At 37.1% G+C, this 25600-nt stretch overlaps 1 protein-coding gene across 12 annotated transcripts in view; it reads right to left on the reverse strand.

Annotated features, from left to right (window-relative positions):
- GTDC1 (glycosyltransferase like domain containing 1) overlaps window positions 1–25600 on the reverse strand; it is a 361227-nt gene that overhangs the window by 37601 nt on the left and 298026 nt on the right. For all 12 annotated transcript variants that reach the window (XM_074335850.1, XM_074335867.1, XM_074335834.1 and 9 more), the window contains one exon: window positions 22519–22851. In XM_074335850.1, coding sequence (XP_074191951.1) covers window positions 22519–22851 — 333 coding nt within the window. The remainder of the gene's footprint in view (window positions 1–22518; window positions 22852–25600) is intronic.

Genomic DNA, 25600 nt, shown 5'->3' on the forward strand with positions numbered 1-25600 from the left:
TAAAGAATGAATACAAAAGAATAGTCGACAATATTAGTGTATTTGGTGAGAGATCCTTTTGATTAAATAGTTTGCTTTAGAGGTATATGTAAATTAAAAGAAGAAACAAAGATGCTTAGCGGATGCTAATAATAAATTCGTTTATGACTATAGTTCTAAAGGTGAGTTTTATCAGAATAAATGAAGCAAAGCAGCTTATACAGACAAAAGAGCCTAGTGAAAAAAGGACTAAAATCCTACTTCTGATATTTAGTAACTGCAATTCAGGGCAAACTACCAAACTAGTCTGTAACTTTCCTCATCTGTAACAATCTGGTTAATAATACTCAGTTCAAACAGCTGTTGAGGGGATTAAGTGAGATGATGTATATGAAACAATCTGTAGTGCTTGGCAAAAAAAATACATAATAAAGGATGGCTGTTATTATTATTATTGTTGTTGTTGTTTTATTCTTCAGTTATAGAAATGGGAATTTAAGAATATCCTAGTGAATTTAATAGCCACCATTATTGGGCAAAAAATAAAGTTTGCTATATTTTACAATCAGTTACTTATCGTAAGCACAATGTGTCATTGTTTAGCATCTAATGTTTAAATTGATAATTATAAATAAAGGCATCTAAAGTGGCAACTATGATATATGCAAATTACATACTAAGCACTCAATATATGGCAGTTACTAGTCATAGCATAAAGCTACAAATATGATTTAAATTAAAATCTGTGTTTGTGTATAAAGGCACACATGTCCACAACTGAAATTTTCTTCTCAGCGTTGTATCCTTAATCCTGTCAAATGCCACCATTAATCCACTCACCCAAGCCACAATTAGCCATCACCCTCACATCTATAATCAATCCCTGAACCAACTCCTCATTATCACCCAAATATGTCTTTCCTTTCTTGATATAGTTTAGGTACTCATCTTTCCTTCCAAGAACTAATATAACATCATACCAAATCACTTTTTTATAATAATTGCAACTGAAATTGGGGCGGAGTAAATTGTCATTTCCTCTTTTCTCTTCTTGGAATTACTGGAAAGCAACAATGAGAACTAGGAATGGAGTGTAAACAATTTTCCACAAAAAATAAGACATCAAAAACCCTGAACCACACACATTAGGTGGAAAAGCTGCCAAAAATAATGAAGATCAAACAGGTGTACAGGTAGAAGTGGAACTAGGATACCCGTAGATTCTCAGAGCGAGCGGGCAGAAGGTGCTTCCCCAAGGTGTGGAGTGTGCCTGAGTGCAAGGCCAAAAATCCTTCCTTGGCAAAAACATCAACAGGGTTGCTGATGCTCAGTTTCCCCACGCCTGGTTCAGTCTTGCGAAGCAGAGAATAAAGTGCTAAGTAAGAGATCAGACACAGAAGTCTTTTTGTAAGAAGTAGTCTGTTTGATAAATATCTTTTCTGAGAGGATTACAAAAGTACATTGACTGGTACACATGAAATAATTTTTTTTCTGAGTACATAATTCATTCATTTTCATGAATTGGAATGGCACTGGAAGTTGAATTTCCCATGAACATCCTAAACTGGGTAACCTTTTAAAAAGGTAAACATTAAAAATAAACAAACAAACAAAAAACCCATTCCTTCTGTTTCAGACACAAAGTTCATGGAAGTATTTTTTTTTTTTTTAAATGGAATCTGTATCACACTTTCTAAATGAGAACTTACCCCAAAATTCAATATTATGTGTATATTCATTTACGACATTATTTTCATTAGGAAGAAGTCCACACATAGTCTAGAGAGCAGTGTGTATTTGAGGAGCAGAACTGAAGAATTACTATGTCATTTTTTTTTGTATATAGAGTTTCTTCAATATTTATTCCAATTTTGTTTTACATTCTTATACTTTTTAAAAAATTGTTGATCTCTCTCTGCTGCTTCCTTTTTTTTTGAGGTTAAGACATTAAAATTAATTTTATTTATTTATTTATTTATTTATTTATTTATTTATTTATTTATTTTTAAGGAGGGCAAAGCTCACAGTGGCCCATGCGGGGATGGAACCAGCAACCTTAGTGTTATCAGCACCACGCTCTAACCAACAGAGCTAACCAGCCACCCCAACATTCTTATACTTTTAACATTTTTTGATAGGTATTTAAACTTAAAAAAGTTAGAGTATATATTAGTACATTCTAGATTAGGGAAGTATTAAAATGAGGCACAAATTTAACAATTTAGGCCAAAGAAAGAAATTAGTGGGTTAATATCTTTTTGCAATTATAGGACAGATAGATAATAAATGTTTCTTATGAAGTGTTTCCATCTGTGAATTGGGTTCACAATATAAAACTCTCCAAAGAGAGGTTATACAGGTAATTGAATATCAATTACCTTGATGAAGGATGCAAGGTATTCTAAATGATAAATAACAAAACATTGTGGTTGGTTCTAGGGTCCATTGAATTGGTAATATTTTTAACAGTGTATTATTTAAAGCACAAAAATTCAGAACAACAAAATCTCTTATCTAGTGTATAGTTTTTGCCTTAGGAAAAAAATATGCTTGTCTAAAGTAAGGAATTTATTCAATAAAGGAGAACTGAGTACCAGTGTACCAAACGAAACTTGTACAAGGCACTGGGATACAGATATAATTAATGAGAACAGGAGACCCAACCCTCAAGGAATCTAACTTCCACTAAAGGAAAAAGGCTGCTCCCTCTGTGTTATTATTTTAGAAATAAAGCAAATTCTATTGCCCACAGACCTCATCTACGGCTATTAACGCCTGAAGTTCCTTAAGTCTGGAGCTTTCAATATGTCTTAATAGTACAGCTTTAGCAAGGTACTTTGGTCACAGTAGGTATGTACGAAATACTATTTAATAGATTGACGGTTAGATAAAGAAGCGAAAATTCCCTTTTTTTGGTTTCAGTTCGGAAAAGCAGGTAAACAAGCAACGTCTTTAAAATGTAAATACACTTGTGGAGATAAGTTATGAAGCATTAACAAGAATTTATACATTAGCGTGATTTGATTTTAAAGTATGCTTGTACATGTGTGTATCTTGTATTCTTTTGGGATTACAATATTGAAACATCACTAAAAGACTATAAATTCAGATAGTTATAGTAGGAACATTAAGAGGACAGTACTTTGAAATGTGAAGAATGTATAGGAAGGGAAACAATTGTGTGAAATATCAAACACAAGGAAGTTTTGGGTGCCTGGGCAATATGCGTAGCTAAAAGGCTCACGCTAGGAGGAAGGTATCATATAGATAGTACATAAAAGTGAGATGGGGCAGTGCCTTCTATGGGAAAAGTTCACCCATTTTCCCTTTGCTAGAGGCTGGCTCTTACAGTAACACATCTGCAACACGTTCTGCTTTCAAAATGGCCTCCAGTTGGGCAGTTTTGTGCTCTGCCACAAGAGAAGACCAGGGCTTTCTATGACCTCATTTAAGGCTGGAGATATCCAGCTGCCACTCCACAACTTAGCTCTAGCCCAGGTGCAGCCCCAAACACGAGGGAGCAGGTCCGCCAGACTGTTTGCCTCAGTTTTAAAGTTATTACAGGTGGAAACATGAAGGAAAGCCCTGTTGCCAGTTCTGGGGGAGTCTTTCTAGGCTCCCTGAGTCCAGGTGCATGTCCAGCATTCTTTCTTGCAACATACGTGGCTCAGGAACTGAGGAGGGATGAGTCTAATGGAATCCCTCTTTCAATTATCCTCACTTCCTCAGTGAAGCGTTGCCTGACTTTTCCAGGCAGAATTAGTTGCTTCCTCTTTTGGGTTTTCGCTTATTATGTTGTACTGCAATTATCTGGGAGCTCTCTGAGGCAGGGGTCTCAAAAGAAGCCCTATCAATACATGTGTAGAGAGATAATATTTGAAGTATTAATCAATGTGCTTAATGGGCTTCCTCCCTCGGTATTACCTACTTTGCAAATCCACTCCTCCCCCACCCCCAGCAATGGGAGCAAGAATATGCTGTACTCTCTGCCTTTAAGGTATTTCTGTTATGAAACACAAATGCAAAGAGAAAGCAAACAAGTGGTTAACTCCTGATTTTTACCTTAAAATTCTGACTCTGAGGTGTAAACAACAGTTCTGGAGAATGATACTAAGGTTTTCTTAATACTCTCTCCATTCATAACCTGCCCACTACCCCCACCCCCCATGCAAAATAAACAAACAAACAAACAAATAAATCTGGGCTGAGGGAGGTAAGTTGAAAAGGCTCGACATACTCATGAATAGACATTCAAGGATAAAAACTGGGAGAAACGGGGTGGCAGACAGCCAGTTTGTTGACACAGGGACCCCAGTGTTGTGTCTTTTCTTCTAGAATGCAGGAAGGTAGCAGCTTTGCCAGGGCTACTGAGGCCAGCCTGGTTGGGATGGAGGAAAAACAATTGCCTAGGTCAGGGAGGAAAGAAATCAAGTTTTCTGAGGTCATAGGAGATCAACCAGATTTTCCAAAGGCTCTGAGTAAGGTAAAGTTACCCGACAGCCAGCATGGCACAGGTGGCACTGTGGCATGCTGAGGGCCCCCTGAAGCACACACTGGCATGAACAATGCAGTGTGCGAGCAGATGAGAACTCAACACAATGGACACCAGCTCTGTGAGGTGATCACCAAGACTCAACAGGACGATGCTCTCTTCAGAGGATGCCAGTGTGGCCATGTGTCAGTTGAGACCGAGCCACCTCCCCGATGCTCCCTAAATATCCTTAGAACTTAAGTACTACTTAAAGGATAAATAAGCAGAATGTAAAGTTTACTGAATTATTATGAAATCATTGAGAAAATCCTGAGGTAATTCAGTTGAGTTATAGAGAAACAAAGATTAATAATGATAGCAAAATCTTATATAGTGCTTATGTGGATCAGGAACTGTTCTAAGATCACTGGATAGATTAAACCATTTCATCCTCACAACTCTGTGAGGTACTTACCTACCATTCTTCCACTTAATTTATAGACAAACAAACTGAAACTTAGCAAATTTAAGCAACTTGCCCACGTTGCCCAACTGGCCCAGTGTTAAGCGACAGAGTCAGTATTTGGCCCAGGCAGTCTGGCTGCAGGGGCACCGGGGTGGCCAACTTCCTTGTCTCACGTAAATATGTGTTGAATGTGTAAATAAATGAATGAGTGAATGGTTATATCTTGGATTCCTTGTACTTGGTATATAGTTCATTTAACATGGCTCTTATACTAAATTATAGGTTAAAAAAAGGCAACATTATTCTAATAAGTTTTATAATAAATGCTTTGCACAGAACCATTTTAGGTTAAGGATGCATGTGTCTTGTTGTCACTTTAATTTTACAAAGACATTCCTACTAAGTCATCTTTGCCCAGCCCAAACCAGATTTTGAGATATTTTGTTTTATTAGCCTTCCACACGTCTTACTCACTTCACCTACTAAAACTGCCTCTTATTTGGTCTAAGTCCTTTTTAATCCTTACCCATGTAAATAATCCACATGTTAAGACCCCATAATTTCTACTACCTATCCACTATATTATATAAAAAAGTCTTAATATTTTAGATTGATTCCTTAACGCAATAAATATCCATTCATAGAACTGTCTATTTGGTGGTAATTATGAAGTTAAAGCACTGAAAAGTTTGACCATATAAAGCTTCATTTTATTTCAATGCCAAAGAAGTATGTACAAGATAAACAGAGCCCAAAGGAGAAAGGTTAACTTAAAACAGAAGGGGACACGGCAGGTAAGTGCCCCTCCCAAACACCCATCTCCTCCAATCACCAGTTCTCCATTTTCATGTCCCGAGAAGGCATGAGTTGGCCCTTAGAGGACGGTGATGATTTAGACAGACCTGGGGGAGAAAGGATGCCATTGCAGCAAGGAATAGAACATGAACAAAAGCACTGAGCTGGGAAAACAGCAAGGGAAACTACCCTCCAGTTCCTGGTTGGAGGTGTGTGTGTGTGTGTGTGTGTGTGTGTGTGTGTGTGTGTGTGTGTATGTGTGTGACAGAGAGAGAGAGAGACAGAGAGAGAGAGAGAAAGATTTTTTTTTTTTTTCAAGTACTCTTGAGATTTGACTAGAGTGAGATGGAGTTATGCTGTGGAGCAGGAATTGCAAAGTGATGGCTGTGTTTTGTCGTCAGTAAGAGCTGCGCAGTCTGCCTGCCCCCGATGGAGTGGTGATGCGCTCCAATTTACCACAGTTCCCAGCTAGCCTTTTCCACTCATTAAAGCTACCAGCCTGGTCCCTGTGATTTCATGATCCTAGAACAGTGGTTCTCATTCCCGCATGCTGCAAACCTTAGGGAGCTATTAAAAACACCAGTACCTGGGCTCCATATCTGATCAACTGAATCAGAATCCCTCAGGGTGGAGCCTGCACTTAGGCGTTTTCTCATGTGCAGCCAGGATTGAGCACCACTGTCTTATGAGGTCTGAACTGACAGATTAAGGCAATTCCATTTAAAAAATTTTTCTTGCAGACTAGTAGTTCTCAATGCTAGCTACACATTACAGTTGACTGGGATGTGTTTATTACGCTTAAAAACAAAAAAAAATATAACTCCAGGTCTTATTTTCAGAAATTCTGGTTTAATTGGTATCAGGGGAACAGGTATTTTTAATTAAAAAATAACAAAACAAAAAAACCCTCCTTATTTGAATGGGCAACCAGGATTGAGACTTCTGATATAGGAGAGTGAACATCACAGGAGGATTCTGAGCAAAATGACATGAAGAAAGTATTCTGTTGGGATAGTTACCCTAGAAATGAACTGGAGGGTGCTGAGGTTAGAGAAGAGAAAATGAGGTGGCTATGACAGTAGTCAAGGTATACATTAATAAGGAGTAGGGCCAGAAAAATGGCACAACAGCAAGATGGAAAGAAAATAATCTATTAGAGAGATGTGAAGATCTATGTAATTGTTATACATTAGTCAAATGCCTCTGCAATTTCCTAATCTCACACTGCTCCTCAAACAAGTCTGAAATCCAACATCAAATGACCTGAGTGGCCTAACAAGCAAACAAACAACCTTAACTGAGAATTTACTTTGAAGCAGTGCTGGCTGGAGCTCCAGTAAGCACCTGACAGAGGCAAACATACATCCTTTGGGAGAAATCCAGATACAACTCAGGCAATTCTCAAAGAATTCTCTTTGATAAAGTTCTAAAAACTATGGGCTCACAGTCAAAAATCAAAAACACACAGCAAACTAGGCACCATGAGCATAGAGAAAAAAGACCGCAGACCTACACAGGTTTCAGATATTGGAATGATCAATATAAACATGGAATATAAAAGTAGTATGTTTGGTTTTGCTTTGTCTTGTGCACCTGAAACTAATTAAAAATAAATAAAAAAATAAAAAAATAAAAAAATAAAAGTAGTATGTTTGAAGCATTTACAGAAACAAGAGACTAAATATATGAAGAGCATGGGAGTATTAAAAATGACCAAATAGTTTTGAAAAAGTAACGAAAAGAAGTTTGAGCGATTAAAAATATAATGATTGGAATAAAGAGATAATTAGTAAACTCAAAGATAAATGGAAATAAATTATCCAGGATCTATTACATAAAGTAAAAAGAAAAATATGAAAGAAAGGTGAAGAGCTACGAGATGGTGAGAAAGATCAAAGTACAGAGGCCTAAAAGGAGAGCAGAGAGAGAATGAAGCAGAGGCAATATTGGTATATATAATGGTGACTATTTTCCAGAAGTGATGGAAATCAGTTCAAAGATTTAAAAAGTCTAACAAATCCCAAGTAAGATTGAAAAAGAAACCCATTCTCACACATATCATAGTGAATGTGAAGCATACCAAAGACAAAGACAAGATCTTCGAAGTAACTAGAGAGAAAAGCCTGGTTATGTAACTTCTCAATAGCAAAATAAAGCTGAGATAATGGAATCTCAGCCGGGAATTGTATACTCTGGAAAAAAAAAATCCTGAAAATAAAAGATATTTTCAGATAACCGTTTCTCACTAAAAGCAATTCTTAAGGATGTTCTTCAGGCAGAAGGAAAGGTCCAAAGCACGCGAGAGAATAATAAGCAAAGAAAGAGGTTAATATGTGGGTAACTTTGTATATTAAAATCACTCAGGTAATTACTTCCAAAAATCAAAATAGCATATGTTCTAAATGATTAAACAGAAATATGGAATGAAAGAAATATCAAGAACGGCAATTACGTATGGTTGATTTACACAGTGAATTTTTAAAAACGTCTTCATTTATACTTTTCCATATTGTTTAAAGCATTTGTAATAAATATATAATGTCTACAAAATAGTTACATATTATTTTGTCTTTCCCTTTACCCTTTGTAACACTTATCGCAGGTAAATTTTGTTTGATTAAAGTCTGTTGTAAATTCCAAACAGGCAAGGACTTATGTGCGTGAATTTTTCCTTACTATCATATCTTCAATGCTTAATTCACTAACTGACATGTAGTGTATGCTCAAGAAATATAAAATGAATGAATGACTTCATACTGATTGCATATGCAGCTTTTGTTAGGTTGAATAATGTCCCTCCTCCCCCCAAAATAAAAAAGATCTCCACATTTTAATACTTGGAACCTGTAAATGTTACCTTGGCAACAAAGGAGTTTGCAGATGCTATTAAATTAAGGATTTTGAGATAGGGAGAGTATCTGGAATATCTGGGCGGGCTCTAAATGCAATCATATGTATTCTTATAAGAGGGAGGCAAAGGGAGGTTTGATACAGACAGAAAAGAAAAGGGCAGTGTGACCCCAGAGGCAGAGAATGGAGTGACACAGCCACAGACTGAGGATCAGGCAGCCATCAGAAGCTGGAACAGGGAAGAACTGTTTCTTCCCTAAACCCTCTGGAGGGAGTGAGGCCCTACTGACATCTTGATTTCAGCCCAGTGACATCAATTTCAGGCTTCTGACCTCCAAAACTGTGAGAATAAATTTCTGTTGTTTTAGCTGTCAAGTTTGTGGTAATTTTCTATTACCACATAGTAGCCATAGGAAGCTAATAGAAAGTTAAAGTGAAGAGGAACCAAACAAGATGCATTTGGAGCTGCGTGTGAGGGTCATAAAGGTACCACTCATAAATAGGAGTGTACAAGAACTTAGTGGAAAAAAAGTAACACTTAGAATTTCGACATGTTATATGTTAGAAAATGGCAAGGACCCTGAGAATATACGCAGGCATTACCTACCTGTCTCTCTTCCTGGACAGTGAGCTCCTACAGAACAGACAATTATGCCTTTCTTCTTTGGATTCCTGGAAGCCACCCATCACATAGCCATTCAGAACATGTTTGGGACAACAGGCCCACTCAGACCAGACTTTTTGCTGAAGACACTTGTAAGAATACCCTGACTACATTTCACACCCATTATAGCGGATAATCAAGAGTTGCCTATTTCTAGTGCTTAGTACAGTGGCTGGCTTTAGAAGAAGCTCAATAACATTTTTAAATTAATGAATAAATCTAAGAAAAAAAGAGTTACTAGGTGTTGTCCTTAAAAGTGATCTGCGTGTTTCTTAAAAAGTGAAACACAGATTTATCAGACAACTCAGCAATTCACATCTAGGTGTCTACCCAAGAAAAATGAAAGCATATATCCACACAAAGACTTCTGTGCAAATGTTCAGAGGAGTGTTATTCATGATAGTAAACCAGTAGAAACAATCCAAATGTTTATCAAATGATAAATGAATAAACAAAACTATACCCATATAAGGGAATATTATTCAGCATTACAAAGGAATAGACTACTGACACGTGCTACAACATGAACAAACCTCAAGAACATTGCCCTCAGTGAAAGAAACCAGGCACAAAAGACCACCTGTTGTATCATTCCATTGACATGGACTGTCCAGAAAAGGCAAGTTTATAGAGAGAGCAATCAGATCAGTCGTTTCTTGGGTAGGGGTGAGAACAGGGATCGGCTGCAAAGGGGCAGGACAATTCTTGCTAGGGTGATGGAAATGTTCTAAAACTGGATTTTGGTGATGGTTGTGCAAGTCTGTAAATTTACTAAAAACCATTGAATTGTATATTTAAATTAAGTGAATTTTGTTATATATAAATTTTATCTTATTAAAACTATTTTTTAAAAAAGTAATGTGCTTGAAAACATGACACTTACAAAGGTAAAAAAGTGTTTTTTACCAAATTATGTTTGGTAAAAAAAATTATATAACTATATACCTTTTTGTATAGATTCTATCTATCTATCTATCTATCTATCTATCTATCTATCTATCTATCTATCTACTTACCTACCTACTTACCTATCAATCTACACACACACAGACACACACACACCCTCTATATAACTCCTCCTAAAACAGCATTGCCATTCCTAAGTGAAGGCTTAGGGCAGCCATTTTGTCAAAAACGGAAATAATTAGTGATATTGACAGTGTCGATTCTTGAGGTAAGAGCCTCAAAAAACATTTTTCCCTCCAGGTTTAGTAATGCCCTAACAATCATAAAAATGTGAAGGGACATTTGGTACCCTTTTATAGACTTCATTTACAAGGCAGATGCTGCTCCTTAAAAGTGTTTGCTCTCTAGCTTAATTCCATTTTTCTGTACAGTATGTACTTGTTTGGGGTAGGCTGAAAATGAAGACGAAAAAAGATGACTTTATTTAGCTGTTTCTTTTCTTTTTCTAGGAGAGTTAAGGGAAAAAAAATAGATTTTAACCAATAAAAGGGGACAAAAGTAATAGTCCTCTGTGAGATAATGAAGTACTCTGTATTATTTACTAATAATACTAGCTAATGTTTATTAAGTGTTTACTCTCTGCCAGGAACTGTGCTAACTCATTTACATATATCATCTTCTCTAATCCTCAGAACAATCCTATAATGGAGTTAACATTATTCACATCGCATAAAGAAGAAACTGATTAGAGAGTAGGTGACCTGTCAGAAGGCCCAAGGCAGGTGTGGTGCCTGTGACAGCCAGACCTGTACAGAGACCAGACTGCCCCATACTATCACTAACTGGGTTATAACTGCTGCCTACAGAATGAGTATAAATGCAATGTTTAAAATCAGGAAACTTAAAAATGAAATTTATAAGATTTACAATCCATATATTCTTTAAATGTTTTATAGAAATTGAACAGATCCATGCTGACAACTCCCAAATGTCTATCTTCAGTCCTGATGGCTCATCTGAATAATCAAGATGTGTATATCAAACTTGCAAGTCAAACGTCTACTTGCAGATCTAAAAGATATCTCTAACGGAAAAATGTTTAAGTGCGAACTTTCTGAACCTTCTCTTCACCAAGTGTTTGCCATCTCTGTAAATAGCTCCTACATTTATCCATCTTTAAAATATATCCCGGCCTTCTCTTACATCTTCCATTGCTACTGCCCCAGTCAAACTACCACCATATTTGTATGGATTTTTGTAGTAGCGGTCTGCATTCACTGGTGGCATTAAAAATTGGATTAAAAGATATATATGACAGAGTGCTATGCAGGTGAGGGTATCAAAAGGGCAGCCCTCTTCCACAGGGCCATTCAAGTCCCCAAGCCAAAGGAAGCACTGACATCTTCAACAAGTGCCTTCTATGTTTGCAGTGTCCAAGAGAAAGACAATATGGGGAACGTAGGTGGGACATTTTTATGTCCCACCCGGAAGTGGCACACTTCACTTCTGCTTACATGTATTGATTGAAAACCAGTTATGCAGCCACACCAAAATGCAATAGAGCCTGGAAAATAGGATCCGACTGTGTTCTCACCTCTCCCCTTGACAAAAGAAGAAAGACAGAGGATTAGTTAACCGTCTCATCCATACCTCTTCATTTTAAAACTCTGGATCTCAGGTGGCAATTCTGATACTGGGGAAACAATTTCTCCTTTAAAAGAGTTCCTGTCAAAACCAAGGATGAGGCAGCGTAGGTGAAAAGAGGCAGTTGTGTAAGGGATCACATCTAATTTCAGAGTGGAAATACTTTTCTAAAGGTAGCAGCCCTGAGAACCTTGAGAGGTGTCAAAACAGTGATTTCATGCTAAATCGGATGATAAGGAGCAATATACATGATACTAACAGAGGTTTACTAGAATGGTGTTTTCTAAAGAAGTGCATACTTGAGGGCCTGTTTTCACTTATATAACAGGAAACGGTTTAGGGACGAGGTGAGTTGAAAATATACATTGAATCACAGAGAGTTAATCAATTAAAGGAGAGTTGTACATTTTTTTTGATGGGGGAGAAATGACAACAAGAGCTCTAAATTAAGTCTCTGAAACTCAATTAATTATTCTCATGTTAAGGACAGTTTATAGCACATGGGCAAAAGGAGAAGAATGATAGTGGTTTTGATTTTTATGTTGAAGGGACAGAGTATTTTAGGCACTAGAGGTGGTAAGAGCACCTTTTTGCTTTCGTCTATGTCTCACAGAGAAAGTTGCCAGCAGGAACTGGTAGGAAGTGACCTCGATGGATGCAGAACAGTAATGAAGATAAAATAGGATTCTGGGCAATAATATTTTTCTACTGGTAAATACCCCTCTTTCAACATAAAGCCTCTTTAAAAAAAAATAAGAAAACAAAGCTTTCAGAAAGGGCTTGATACATTATTTATGAACATATCAAGTGAAAAAAAACACCCACTCAGACATTTTCATAAAAAACTTTCCACTAATGTATCTAATTTTATTGGTATTAAAAAAAGCCAATTATGAACTGGAAAGTTATTGTTTGTTAAACTGCTATACAGCTTTCTGCAAATAGAATGTTTACAAACCACTTGGAATCACTTTTCCAAAGTTTCAGTTTCTGAAGGTCAAATAACTATGTAACTGCTTAATGAAGAAGCAAAGAAGTACCTCGAAATATCTCCCAGCTCTGATGGGCTTATATTCTGCTCCTTAGGTGAGGTATTAGCAAAGCTTATTTATTTTCATTTCCAAGGCTTTTATTTGCTCATTCCCTTGTGGTAAAGCTGATTTCCATGATGATTCCCTTCTTAATTTTAATACCCTTTTCACTCATCATATAGACATAAGAATTTTCCATAAAATAATGAAATCCTTGCAAAGGAAATGAAGACAACTCAGAGAGTAAAGTAAACTAGCTCTTTTTTCAATTAATTGATCCACTGTCATGTGCATATAAGATTTTTTTTAAACCTAGGAAAATAAGGTTAATTAACATAAAAAAGCCTGCCTCCTCGAGATGCTGAATTTTGTATTTTACCCAAGCTGCCTTAAGTGCCTTGATTTCCCAGTAATGACCTAGTTCTCCTAATGAGGAACATTAACCCCTGGCTGTAGCTGTCCAGGACTTAATTGTCAACTGCAGCTGAAATAGGGGAGTTTGCCGATCAGCAGGTATGCGGTATATTAACTCATGTCATTTCAACCCCTAATAAATAAATCTGTTGCTAAGGCAACAGGAAGAGCAGCTCTATCAGTATTCTCCACGCCCCCCCACCCCCCCGCCCCTCTTTTGGAGGAAACTGCCTTTCACACCAAGCTTAGGAAAAAAGAAGGAAATTAACTACATGTAACCATAATTAGAAGTAACATCATTTCTCATCTTAGAAACATATCTAAATTAATAAAAAAGGGAGCAAAGAGAGAAATGCTTTTGACTAAGATCACGACAAATTATTTCCTTCAACAGGAGATAGGCACTGTGAGGTATACATCTGAGTAAGAACACATCTCAAACATTTCACTCTTTGTGTTTCTGAAATTTCCCCTTCTTTTGTTTAACCAACAAATGATGCCAGCCTGAATAGTGCTGAAATAGCTAATTAGTTACATAGCCAATAAAGATGATACAAAGGGAAAAAAACCTTACATAATTTATAATACTTATTGCTGTTTTATCTTGGAATTCTTTGGTGTGATTGAGAAAGAAAAAAAAAAGAAATAAAAATCTAGACACTGCACCTTAGTGTGGGAAACGTAGAAAAGCCTCAGAATTGCATTCACTTGGGATTATAAACAGGAGTTTAGAAAATAATTTTGCTGAATTGTTTAAAAATGGTTTATACATCTGGATTATGGTAGAGGGGTAGGTGAAAATATAACCTACAAGGATATCTATTCCTTCTGGATTTACTTTACAATGATAACTAAGAAATTATTTTGGTTTTAACCAGTTTGGACCTTTCTTCCAAATGACCTTTTTCTACTACTCTTATGTTAAAATGAATGATTCTATTTTAACAAAGTCCTGAAGGATTTGTATTTACAACTCCTATGAAGACATTTCAAAAAAAAAAAAAAAAAAAAAAAAAGCAAAATAAACAAAACATATGCTTTGTAAAAGCAATACTGATCTCACGACCATCTCCACCTGTCATTTCATTAATTGAATTCCTCTATATTTTCACTGTCTTTCTTCCCAGGATGAGAAACTTGTCCTCAACTGGACTTACTGAGTATGAGACAGTAAGACCAATCACCAAAGAGTCACTCTATAATTCATCATCATCATCATCATCATCATCACTAAATAACATTAACTAAATATCCAACATGCCAGGTATTCTGGCTACCTGCTATTCAAAAATATCCCCCAAACAAACAAACAAAAAGATTGTGTCTCTATCCTGGAGGACCTTAGAGTCTAAAACTAATGACACCATTTAAAACATGGAATGAGTAGGACTAGGAGGCAGTGTGGAAAGTGCCAAGTTTTGTTACACGTTTATGTGGTGCACTAGATTGCACAGGTTCCCTTGGTGCATGGAAACTCAGGCGAATTCACATAGCACTGGAATTTGAATTAGGGAACATGTCTGTGGAAGGCGGAGGATGTTGGGGCATCTCTAAAGAAACATAATGGTAACTATATGGAAAGATGGAAAATGCTATACATTAAGAACAAGAGGAGGGATGTTAGTTTTGAATAAAAGAGGAAAGAGTGGGCTAAATAAAGATAGGTCAGGTCAATAGGGATTGTGTGGAGAAATATTTAGAGACTAGGAAGGAGAAATATATTTAAATACACACACAATCATGTATATGACATAAATATCTGTAACAAAGAAAGAGATAATATATTTACTCACTTATCCATCCATCCATCCATCCATCCATCCATCCATCCATCCATCCACCCACCCACCCATCTGTATCACCTAGCTATCTACTTCCCAAATCACTCACCCCTGATCTGTGTTGTTCTGTATGTGAGTCTGGTATAAGGATTTGATCAAGAGCTGTGATCGAAAGAAAGGCAGAGATGGGTCTAGCCAAAGATGACTGCCATAAGCATACCATAACTAAACATCATCTTTTGCAGTAATTAGTATGTTAAGAAATGAGTCAAGTTTAGATGACTTTTTAACCCTGTTAGGCAGGAAAGGGTAATGAGAACTTTACTTTATGATATTCTAGAGATAACACCACCAAGATAGTAATGACTATAGGCAGAAGTTCTTATGCTGACATTGTGTGTTAGAAAGCTAAAAATAGCCCAAGAAGCACTGAGAAACTAAATGTTGAATCTATCTTTTTCATATGTTCAGTGATTTAGAAAATAATTAGCAAGCCATTTATGCACAGCATTTTGGAAATAACAAATGGGGTTTTGGTAAGGCTACTTCTTTGGCCATGAATTCCCCAATATTTATTTTCATATTAATTAAGAATCCTGGAATAGATTTCCAGAGACTCATATGATAGTACCATGTTAGAAGACAAAATAAAACTATTTGTTAATATAATGCATAGTAATTTACGCCCGGTATTTGACTAAATCTTTTCAAAGATTCTTGTAAAATTCTCTAGAGTTTTTGCCTTTTGGATGACAGAGTTCATTTGAAATTCTTTAAGGGCACAAACAAACACCCAAAACAAACAGACAAACAGAAACACTTCTAAGCAAAGAAATATAACTGAAGAAAAGTTATTGAATTGGGAATGGCTACAATCAATTAAGACCTTATTATTCATGTGAGGTTTGAGTGTCTAATTAATAGATAAATATAGAACTGGTTAGATGATCTCTTTCAAAGAGCAGTTACCCATTTTTCCCAGTCAATCTTAAATTAGCTTTCTTACAATAATTAGTTACAGGGCAGATATTCCTTACACTAAAGATATTTAACTGTGAAAATGGTCAGTGCAACTGGAAAGCATGTATGGAATCACCTTTTTTAGAGATCAGGACAAGTAAGATAGATTCTCACAGGTCTGAGGAAGGTTGGTGGAGGGTGCTGACAGGCAGATGGCCAGACCATACCACCATCTTTTCCAGAACTATATTTCCATCCGGATCATTTCTTCCTTAGACAAACAGATTTATACAGAAGACTGAAATAGAACAAAGAACACAGGTATCCAAAAGTTAGCATTGCCTCTCTGTTCACATCCTGCTGTGGCATCTGAAGTCTGCCCTCTAAAAGTATTCTATTCTCAGGTAATGACCGGTAAAACCAAAAAAAAAAAAATTAAGACAATCTACTCACCAAACTTTTTCTAAGCTATATGGGCAATAAGAAAACCAAGATAAGTTATTTTGGCCTGAAAAGTATTATCATCCAATCATTTAGCACACATCTTTTCAGAAGTCAGTTGTCAATTTTGTTTTCAAAGCTGCATATTTATACCTCAGAGAGTCAAAGAACGAAAAATAGTAATTTATTTTACTCTCAAGTAGAAAACATAATTTTCCATTTTACATCAATCATTTTTCAGTCAGAAATCTCCAAAGTTTCTAAAAATATAGTATGTCAAATTCTTCCAATACTATATACATGATTTATCTCAGTGTGCTTCAAATCTATCTTTATTTCTCAATGACTGGAACTTTTCCTTTCCAAATTCACACCGCTAACCATAACCCACATTGCGTAAATTGTGTTATCATTACTTTACAGAAAATACTGCAAATATCATATAACTCATACATAATCATTCCCCTTTAAGTGAAAAGCTCTGACACCTTCCCCACATTCCAAGTGATGAGGTCATGGTGAAATTTATAATTTAGCTACTCCTAACAATTTCAATCTCCTGAATATGCCTCACAGCCTACAACTACTTCATCTTTCTTACCCAGAATACACCTGCTTATGGGCCACTCAGAGAGGCTTTAAGATCAGAACGAAATTTCTTACAGGTCTCTCTCCGATGGCTTCCTAACTACTGAGCCCACGCTATGACAAATTCTGTTTGGTCTGAGACAGTTTTCTTCTATATCATGAACACTTGTTTGCTATCAACTCTAAGTCTAAATGTTAGTATATTAACATTCAGGGAAAGAAAAATTTGTCTATGAGAACTAAAAATTAGGCAATTTTCATGATGGATGGAAGACATATTTTTACATATGTCATTATCAGTGCCATTTGACAGTTGTTCTCAAGGGGTAGTCTGTGAATTCCTGAAGGTATTCACGACCCTTTCATGGAGGCTGCAGAGTCAAACTATTTTCATAACAATACAAAGATGTGATCTGCCTTTTTCACTGTGTTGACACATGCTCTGATACTGAAAAAGCACTAATGGGTAAAACCGCTGGTGCGTAAGCATGATTCAAGGCAATGGCACAAAAGTGAACTAGCAGTCATTGTACTCTCAACCACGTGCACTTGCAGTAAAAGAATGAAAAAAAAAGTCAGTTTCACTAAAGAAGGTCCTTGAAGAAGCATTAAAATTAATATTTTTATTAAATTTCACCCTTTCAGGAGAGCTCTTTTAATACTCTGTGTAATAACATTGGAAATACACACAAATCACCTTTGCATACCCAGGTACAATAACTGTTTTGAGAAAAGTATCCATATGATTGTTTGAGTTATGAGCTGAATTAGCTGCTTTTTTCATGAAATGCCAATTTTACTTAAAGAAACAACTGATAGACAAACCATGCTTAATCACACTCGGGGATTTCGCAGACATTTTCTGAAATACAAACGATGAGAACCTGTCACTTCAAGGAGAACAACAGATAATATTTGCAATGATCAATTCAAGCTTTTAATTGAAAATCAGAATTTTGGAAAAACTGTATCAACATCATGAGCTTGACAACTTCCCAATCATCAAAAATGTCTCTGATATGAATGGTGACATTAACAATGTGATTTTTTGAAATAATGAACTGTGTCAGCATTTGGAAAATCTGTATAATTCAGTGAAGCGAAATTTTCCAAGTGGCCAATGCATGATGCTACAACATTTATTTAAATCGCTAGTAACAGAGCATGAAGAGTCACTGAGTGGTTTCAACTAACCTTAAAGAAACTCGTACTTGACTTCCGGTGTAGTATCAAAGAAGAATATCTATAATAATCTGAATGGGTCATTAAAACACTCCTTCCTTTTCCAATTCTCTTTGTGGGGCAGAATGTTCTTCATAAACCCCCACCAAAACAACATATTGCAACACACTGAATACTTAAGCAGACTTAAAAGTCCAACTCTCGTCTACTTAGACATAGATTTCCAAAACTGTAAAATAATGTCACTCTTCTCACTTATTTCCCTGAGTTTTAATTTCTAATACAGTAAATACTGACAGGTATAACCCCAATAAGCAAAATTTCTTTGGTGTACCAATAATTTTTGAGAGTGTGAAGGAGTCTTGAGATCAAAGAGTTTGAGAACTGCAGTCTTCAGAGCGCTGTCTTTCAATGTCTTGTGAACTTGGTTTTTTTCTGTCCTTCCAGCAGTGTGTCTTTCATGCTCATTATAATTAAGAGAAACTTACATAAAAGTTGGCACCTGGTACAATGTTATAATATTTGTATAATGTTTGGAAAGAAAATAGTTTAAAAAAAGGCATTGCCAATTACATCTATTTTTTACAGGTCTTTATGAGTCATTTCTATTAACTGTGCCTTGCTATACATGTTTATAACAAAACATTAAAGACTGGGTAGAAAGCAGAAAACAAATTACTCTGCAGAGAACCCAGCAACTCTGCTAAAATACTGTCAGTTATTTATCTACTGTCAGCAGAGGTTGCACACTATAATCCTTGACAAGCTCAGATTCAGAAAGAATGAAGAGAGGGGGCAAGCATTGCATTTAAGGGCCTGTTCTCATGCACAGACATTTTAACACAGATTTAAAGCCAGAATGTATCTTCGAGAAAATGTCACTTTTGATTTTGATACATATCCTAGCAAGTGGGCTCTACATTTGGTTGACTTAGTACGAGATATGTTAGAGGCTAACACTATATTTTAGGCCATTCATGATCCCAGCGTGGAACTAACACAATGAGGTCAGCATCACTTCATTTTCAGAGTTGGCTACTGCAACTGCATGATTTCATGGGCATATTTTTTTATGATAAGAAGGAGGGCTTTAGTTTTGTTTTGTTAGGCAAGGTAATGACAGGCTCTGAGAGTCCTGTTGCCCTCTCTAGTGTCTGTTTCTCCTTTATGTTTATAGGAGAAACGATCATCAATGCATTCTACTGTCCTAAATACCTTCTCTCTGGAAAACATACGTGTTGCGTAAAGGCAACAGACTAAAGTGCTTCCTGCAGGCAATTCTAAAGAAAACCTCACTTCAAGCAGGTAGATTAAGTAGCTCGTAATACTGACCAGAACACGTGAAGTCCAAGGCTGGGGGAGGCTCACACTCAGAAAGCTGAATAAGAAACGCACCCTGGTCATGTCTAGTAGAAACCATGGTTTCCTTTATAATACAATTCATATTGACTGGTCAATTATTTGATTTCCACCCATGCGATCAGAGGTCTAAATAAATGTGTGCTTGTAACAGAGGATGTTGGATGAATGCTGAACCGGAATCTTAATTTTCTAATTCATATTCACCAATTAAAAATAAACTGTATTTTTATGAGCAAATTTCCATAAATCAGATGATAAAGCACCTACCACTAAAGGGTAGGAGTTCAGCTCACAACATTTGCATATATTCTCCTAAAGAAAATATAGGCGGTTGAGATTTTCATTGAAGAGTCTTGCTGCGCTGGAACTCTAATGGGCTTAGAACAGTAAATTTTGAAGAAACTGATTGCTACCCCTGTAGCTAGTAAATGTCTGCCTAGACCCAGTGGCATTTGAAAAAAGTGTTTTATCATAAAATTATCCCAGCAGAGTCCATTCTGCAAGATAACATCATCATCATCATCATCAGTACTCCATGCAGGACCCAACAGCTCTGGCACAATATTGCCAGTCATTTATCTGTTGTCAGCACAGGTTACACACTGTAATCCTTGACTGCCTCGGAATTAGAATGTCTTTGATGTCCCCACAAGAGTTTTTTGCCCGAAGGCTTTACCAATGCTCGGCGGCTCAGTGTTTATTCCTCGTAATCTTCCTCTCATCTCCAGGCTAGCAGTGACAGATGGTTATGGGCACACAATAGTATTAAGAGTTTGATATTTTTTTTATGCTGTGCTCTCTGTACAACAAATAGCTATCAGACGCGGGCCAGAGAGCTGACATGGCTCGCTTAGGTAATGGCAAACAAACAGCGCGGGTTGATGCTTTCTGTCATTTCCCCTCCTAACCCTGCTTGTTTTCATTGTATACTCTCAAAGGTAAACTATATTAACCTTATAGACTGTTATTAAAAAGATATATCTATATGAGCATAAAGTGCTTTTCTTTTCTCTTTTTCTTACTCTTTTGATTATGAAAGTAATACTGCTGACATATTGAACAAATATCGAATGTCAACATAAATTTTTAGTGTGTGATAATATCCCCCTTCATATAGCTGTGTGTCAGGCGGGAACCCGCGGATGATGCATAGCAGTAAATAACCCAAACAAAATTAGTTCTCTTGTCAGCTTCTACCTTGTATGTCCCCAGGCATCAGTAAAATTGACTGCACGCTAGATTTTCAAAATTAGCCCTAATGTTAGCTATGTGTCTGGCAACCTCCAAGTTTCCAATGTTCTACTATATTACCCGTAAGGATGAATGTGTTACTTTTATATTTTGGCATTTACTCTTGCTGATGCGGCTTTTTTTCCCTCTTCTCCAAATTAAAAATAATTTAGCTTTAACAATAAGAATGTGCACAAACGTAACTCTGCATCTCTTTAAACAACTAACTTTAGGCAATTACATTAAATTAAAGCAAAAATATACAAAGGAAGACAGGGAATTATTCAATTTAATATTGTTAATTTTATTAACAGAGCTCTGTCTAATTTTGTGCGGTGTATTGGATAACACGGCTCTCCCTCTTCCCCCACATCCGTATGCTGGTTTGCAATAGGAGTCCACAAATTATTTACTTTAGCATTTTTATGATAACCCAGAATCAAACTTTTCAAACTGATTTTCCTGCAATAAATCTTACTTCAGAGACAACCAAAGGTTAGCAGAATAAAAGGAAAAGCTTTGCAAAAGGGAGTAAATGATGACATCTATTTTACCTTGAAACAGGTTGATCTCGTCCAGATCCACTGTGTTTTAAAATACCGTAAAAGAACTGAACCCTGCCACATTCTAAGTAAAACATGATTTAAAAATAAACGTTACTCCTTTAGAAAGGCTATGCTGGAAGTGTGACGTTGAATAGACAAATCCAAAAAATACATTCCACATCAACTTTGAATCTCTAAATTTCATGTTCATACATGTAGAGTCAAAGATGAAAATCCCTTTAGGTACCAGATGCTGCAGATCAAGTGAGAGCTTCTGGAGTTTTAATGTGCGGGAGTCAAATCCTCGGCAAAGGCGCTTTGCCCGGCCGGTGCGCTGTGCTTATTCCTTCACCTGTAAATAGTTGCTCTCAGAAAATCGGACCAAATGATCAGCCCAGCATTTCTGCAATAAAGAGGCCATCATCTGGGGGTGAAGTGAACTCTAATCAGGCCACATGCAGATTAAACTAACTGGGAGGAATAAAAACTAGATTAAAATGTTCATGCCTGATACCAGAAGATTATCAGGACATTTCACCTCTTTAAATCCTAATTTATAGGAGCCAAGGTTAAGTTTGTGAGTATCTATGTGGTGCGATTATATGTTGCAGTCGATTTTCCTCTGTTTAGAAAAGATTCTGCCAGAAAGTATTTTGCTTGGCACAATACAGAGGCATTTGGGAGACTGGAAATTGTTTCAAATGCACTGATACATATTATGACAAGAGAAAAAAGAAAGGCACCCAGTTGAAACTGGTCAAATTAGTATATAATGGAAATTGGTTTTGTTTTAAGGGTAATACTGCTTTAGCAACGTGTATATATGAAATAGTGTCGTAATGACAGCATGTGTGTGTGTGTGTGTGTGTGTATATGTGTGTGTATACACACACACATATATATATAAAATCCTATTGTTATACTTTAAAACTTCTTGAACAAGATTTGATTTCCTAGAAGTGCTTAGCTAAGTACTGTTAGTTGAGAAAATTACTACAAATAATTATCTGTAATACAAAAATTCAAATTGAATAAAGTACACAACTATGTATATAAACGTACCGACACCACGTTAGTACTACAGCCACACTAACATGATCTTTTGCTGACGCTAAAGCTATAGCGACAACGAATTACTAAGTCAGCCGTCAGAATAGGTCTTCTACTACCAGTTCCATAAGTCTTATTAAATTGGTGCCTTAAACTTACCACCTATGAGGCCAGACAATGTGCAGTGGTCTTGGTTGAGCATCACCTCCACGCGGACTGTCATGTGGATTTGGTTCCTTTTCCCCATGAGGAGAGCTTGAATTTTTTGACAAGTTGCATGTTTTCAAATATGACTCGTGCACGAATGAGCTGCCCAGGTTTTCTTCTTGTGCAGCATCACAAGGTCCAGGCTCTGCATCAAAATTCTTCAACAAATTCTCTGAACTTTCCTGCTCCCGTTGGAAAGGAAGTGCCACGGTTGAAGCTGCACTACCGTTTCCTTGAAGGTTGAGCATCTTCTGTAAATGTCTTGTTTTGTGCTTGGGCATGAATCTGTTACAAAAAGGGAATGCAATATGCTATCAGTGAAAATACTGTTTAAAATTTACCCCTCACCTTTCTGTAAGAACATGACAATGATGTATAAAACTGAGAAAGGTAAAGACAGAACAAAAATACTAGAGAAAGAGCAAAGAGTAGCAGCTATGAAGAGAAAGTTCCAAAGTTTGAAATTGGACCAGACTCTCTTTGAATAGTTTCCAAAGAAGTTCTGTGGCTATAAAACCTGCACTGCACATACCATAAAAAATAAGAGTAGAGTGATGGTTTATCACTTCTTCACTCATCTTTCTGGAGTGCCATTTTCCTTTTCCCAGTGCCCACCTGGTCCAGTGCTTATTTTCTAGCCTTATTTCATTAACCTATAAAAATGCTTGAAATTTCCCTGATTAACATTGGACAGTTATGCTCCCATGACTATTCTGTATTCCTGGGCACCTGTACACGCTTTTCATTAAATTGATCTTGTTAATATTTCTCGAAGTATATTTCATATCTTTTCATTATCATCTCTCCTCTATCTTCCCATAATGCTTTGTCATATAGAGTTAGATATCTGTTACTTGTTGATAGAAGCATCTACGTCAAATGAAATCAAGGAGTTCACCATCTCCTGATGAGCAAAGCAGTAGTGCTTAGAAAACACAGTGGGAGACAGATGCAAACAACCAACTAACCTGTAGTGGAACACAGTACATAAAGAATGGACATTCTAACCTTTAACACTGAGAACCAGAGATTAATTGTGACTTGGGAACCAAGAAAGGCTTAAAGAGAGTTTTAGCTGAAGGATTCTGAAAGGCAGAGAGGGACAAGTTCTGGACTGAGGGAACAGTGAGATCAAAGGAAAGGTGAGTGAAAGAACAAGAACTCTTCAGGGAATATGACGCAGCCCAAAGAGGCTGGGTTCAGGTCTTGGGATCTGAGGACTAGGGAGGCAGACTGGGGCGGAAAGCCAGTGCTTTCTGAGTCCCTAACCCATCCAGAGACTGGGCCCCTTCCCTGGTTTGTTGAACAAGTGAAGCAATGGAGAGTAAATGCATAGAAGAGGTGGGAGAGGAAGAAGAACCAAGGTAGAAGGTAGTAAGGAACATTTGGAAGAGAAGAAAGTGAATCTGAGAATAATATCACATTACTGAATTAAAAGCCCCAAAAGAATGTGTAAAAAAAGACTCCAGAACTCTTAAAAATGGGTAAAAACAGATATAAAACACTGCAGAGGTGCTGTAGCACTGGAAACAAGGACCTTTTTGGCCTTGTTACGTAGTAGATCACTGGATCCTCCAAGGGCAGTTTCGAGGGCGGGAGCAGGCAGAAGCCAGACTGAGGTTCGGGTGTGTGCACACAAGAGCGACAGGGGCAGACAAAGAGAGGTAGGCAGGAGGAGAGTGGGGAGGCAAGGTGAATTGTCTTCAATAGGGCATGGGGACACAGGGGTGGCTCTCTGGGTGTTTACTTAGGGATAATTCCTAGGGAAGAGAGCAGGATCCTGGGGAAAAAGAAAAGTATTACAAGATGGAAGCAGAAAAACAACATAACCTGGGAGATAATAGCAGGATTCTTGGTGTGTGTGTGTGTGTGTGTGTGTGTGTGTGTGTGTGTGTGTGTGGTGGGGGGAGTAGGGCCTTATACAAGAGAATTTATCCTAGCTTTCTTTTGTTTTTCTCTTTAAACTTTTATTTATTTTAAGTGTGTTCTTCCAGGACCCATCAACTCCAAGTCAAATAGTTGTTTCAATCTAGCTGTGGAGGGTGCAGCTCAGAGTGGCCCATGTGGGGATTGAACCGGCAACCTTGGTGTTAAGAACACTGCGCTCTAACCACCTGAGCTAAACGGTCTCCCCCAATCCTAGCTTTCTTACAAAGCTGAGGGAAGAAAGAGAGAAGAGGAACTTGAAAACAAAAACATTGCAGGTGTGGAATCTAACTAAGGTGTGTGACCAAAGCGTTGGTCAGGTCATCAATTTCTAGAGAGGTGAGTAGAGGTGGAGATGGAGTTTAAGAAGTGAGCTGAGGGATCAGAACAGTCACTGTGAGAGGAGGAGGGGGGAGAGGATGAACATTCACTAGTTTTGAAAGCCTGGGCTGATGAGTAACACTAAGGAACAGTTGGGGTTCCACTGTGAGCTGGAAACAGAGTCTGGCTGCAGTATGCTGTGTACATTCCAGAATCAAAAGGCTTATTTGGGGGGCTTCGTGCTTATTTCACAAACCCCTTTGAGAAAAATCACCTGAATATATAAGGATACCCCTAGCCCCAAGAATTAAGTAGATAATTGTATGTAGAGAAAACACAAAGAATGGTGCTAACCCTCCTTGGGATGCCTTAATTAAATAAATTAATCCTTCGTGTAAAATGGAAAGAAACTTTGGCATATACAGATTATAATTTCAGATCTCACAGGTCCAAAATATTTAAGGGAACTAACCCAACTTTCTCCCTGATATAAATTGAAAATACTGAGGTGATTCTAAGGACCTAAAAATCAATTAAAACGTTCCCACTGATCACCACAAAAAGTAAGGAAGAAAAAAAAAGACTATGACAGTATCTTCAATTTCTCCTGAACAAATGGAACAAATGGTAAGAGAAGGAATATCTGTACATATCTGCCAAACAACAATAAAGCAAGCGAAGTAACCTATTTGTTTAAGTCAGATAAGGAATGCCAGGCAAGCTTACAAAGGATTTTAACAGAATTACAAACTTAGTTCACCAAGGAGTCACAATTAAAAAAAAACAA

This window comes from Rhinolophus sinicus, linkage group LG01 (assembly GCF_036562045.2).
Source record: "Rhinolophus sinicus isolate RSC01 linkage group LG01, ASM3656204v1, whole genome shotgun sequence".
NCBI lineage: Eukaryota > Metazoa > Chordata > Mammalia > Chiroptera > Rhinolophidae > Rhinolophus > Rhinolophus sinicus.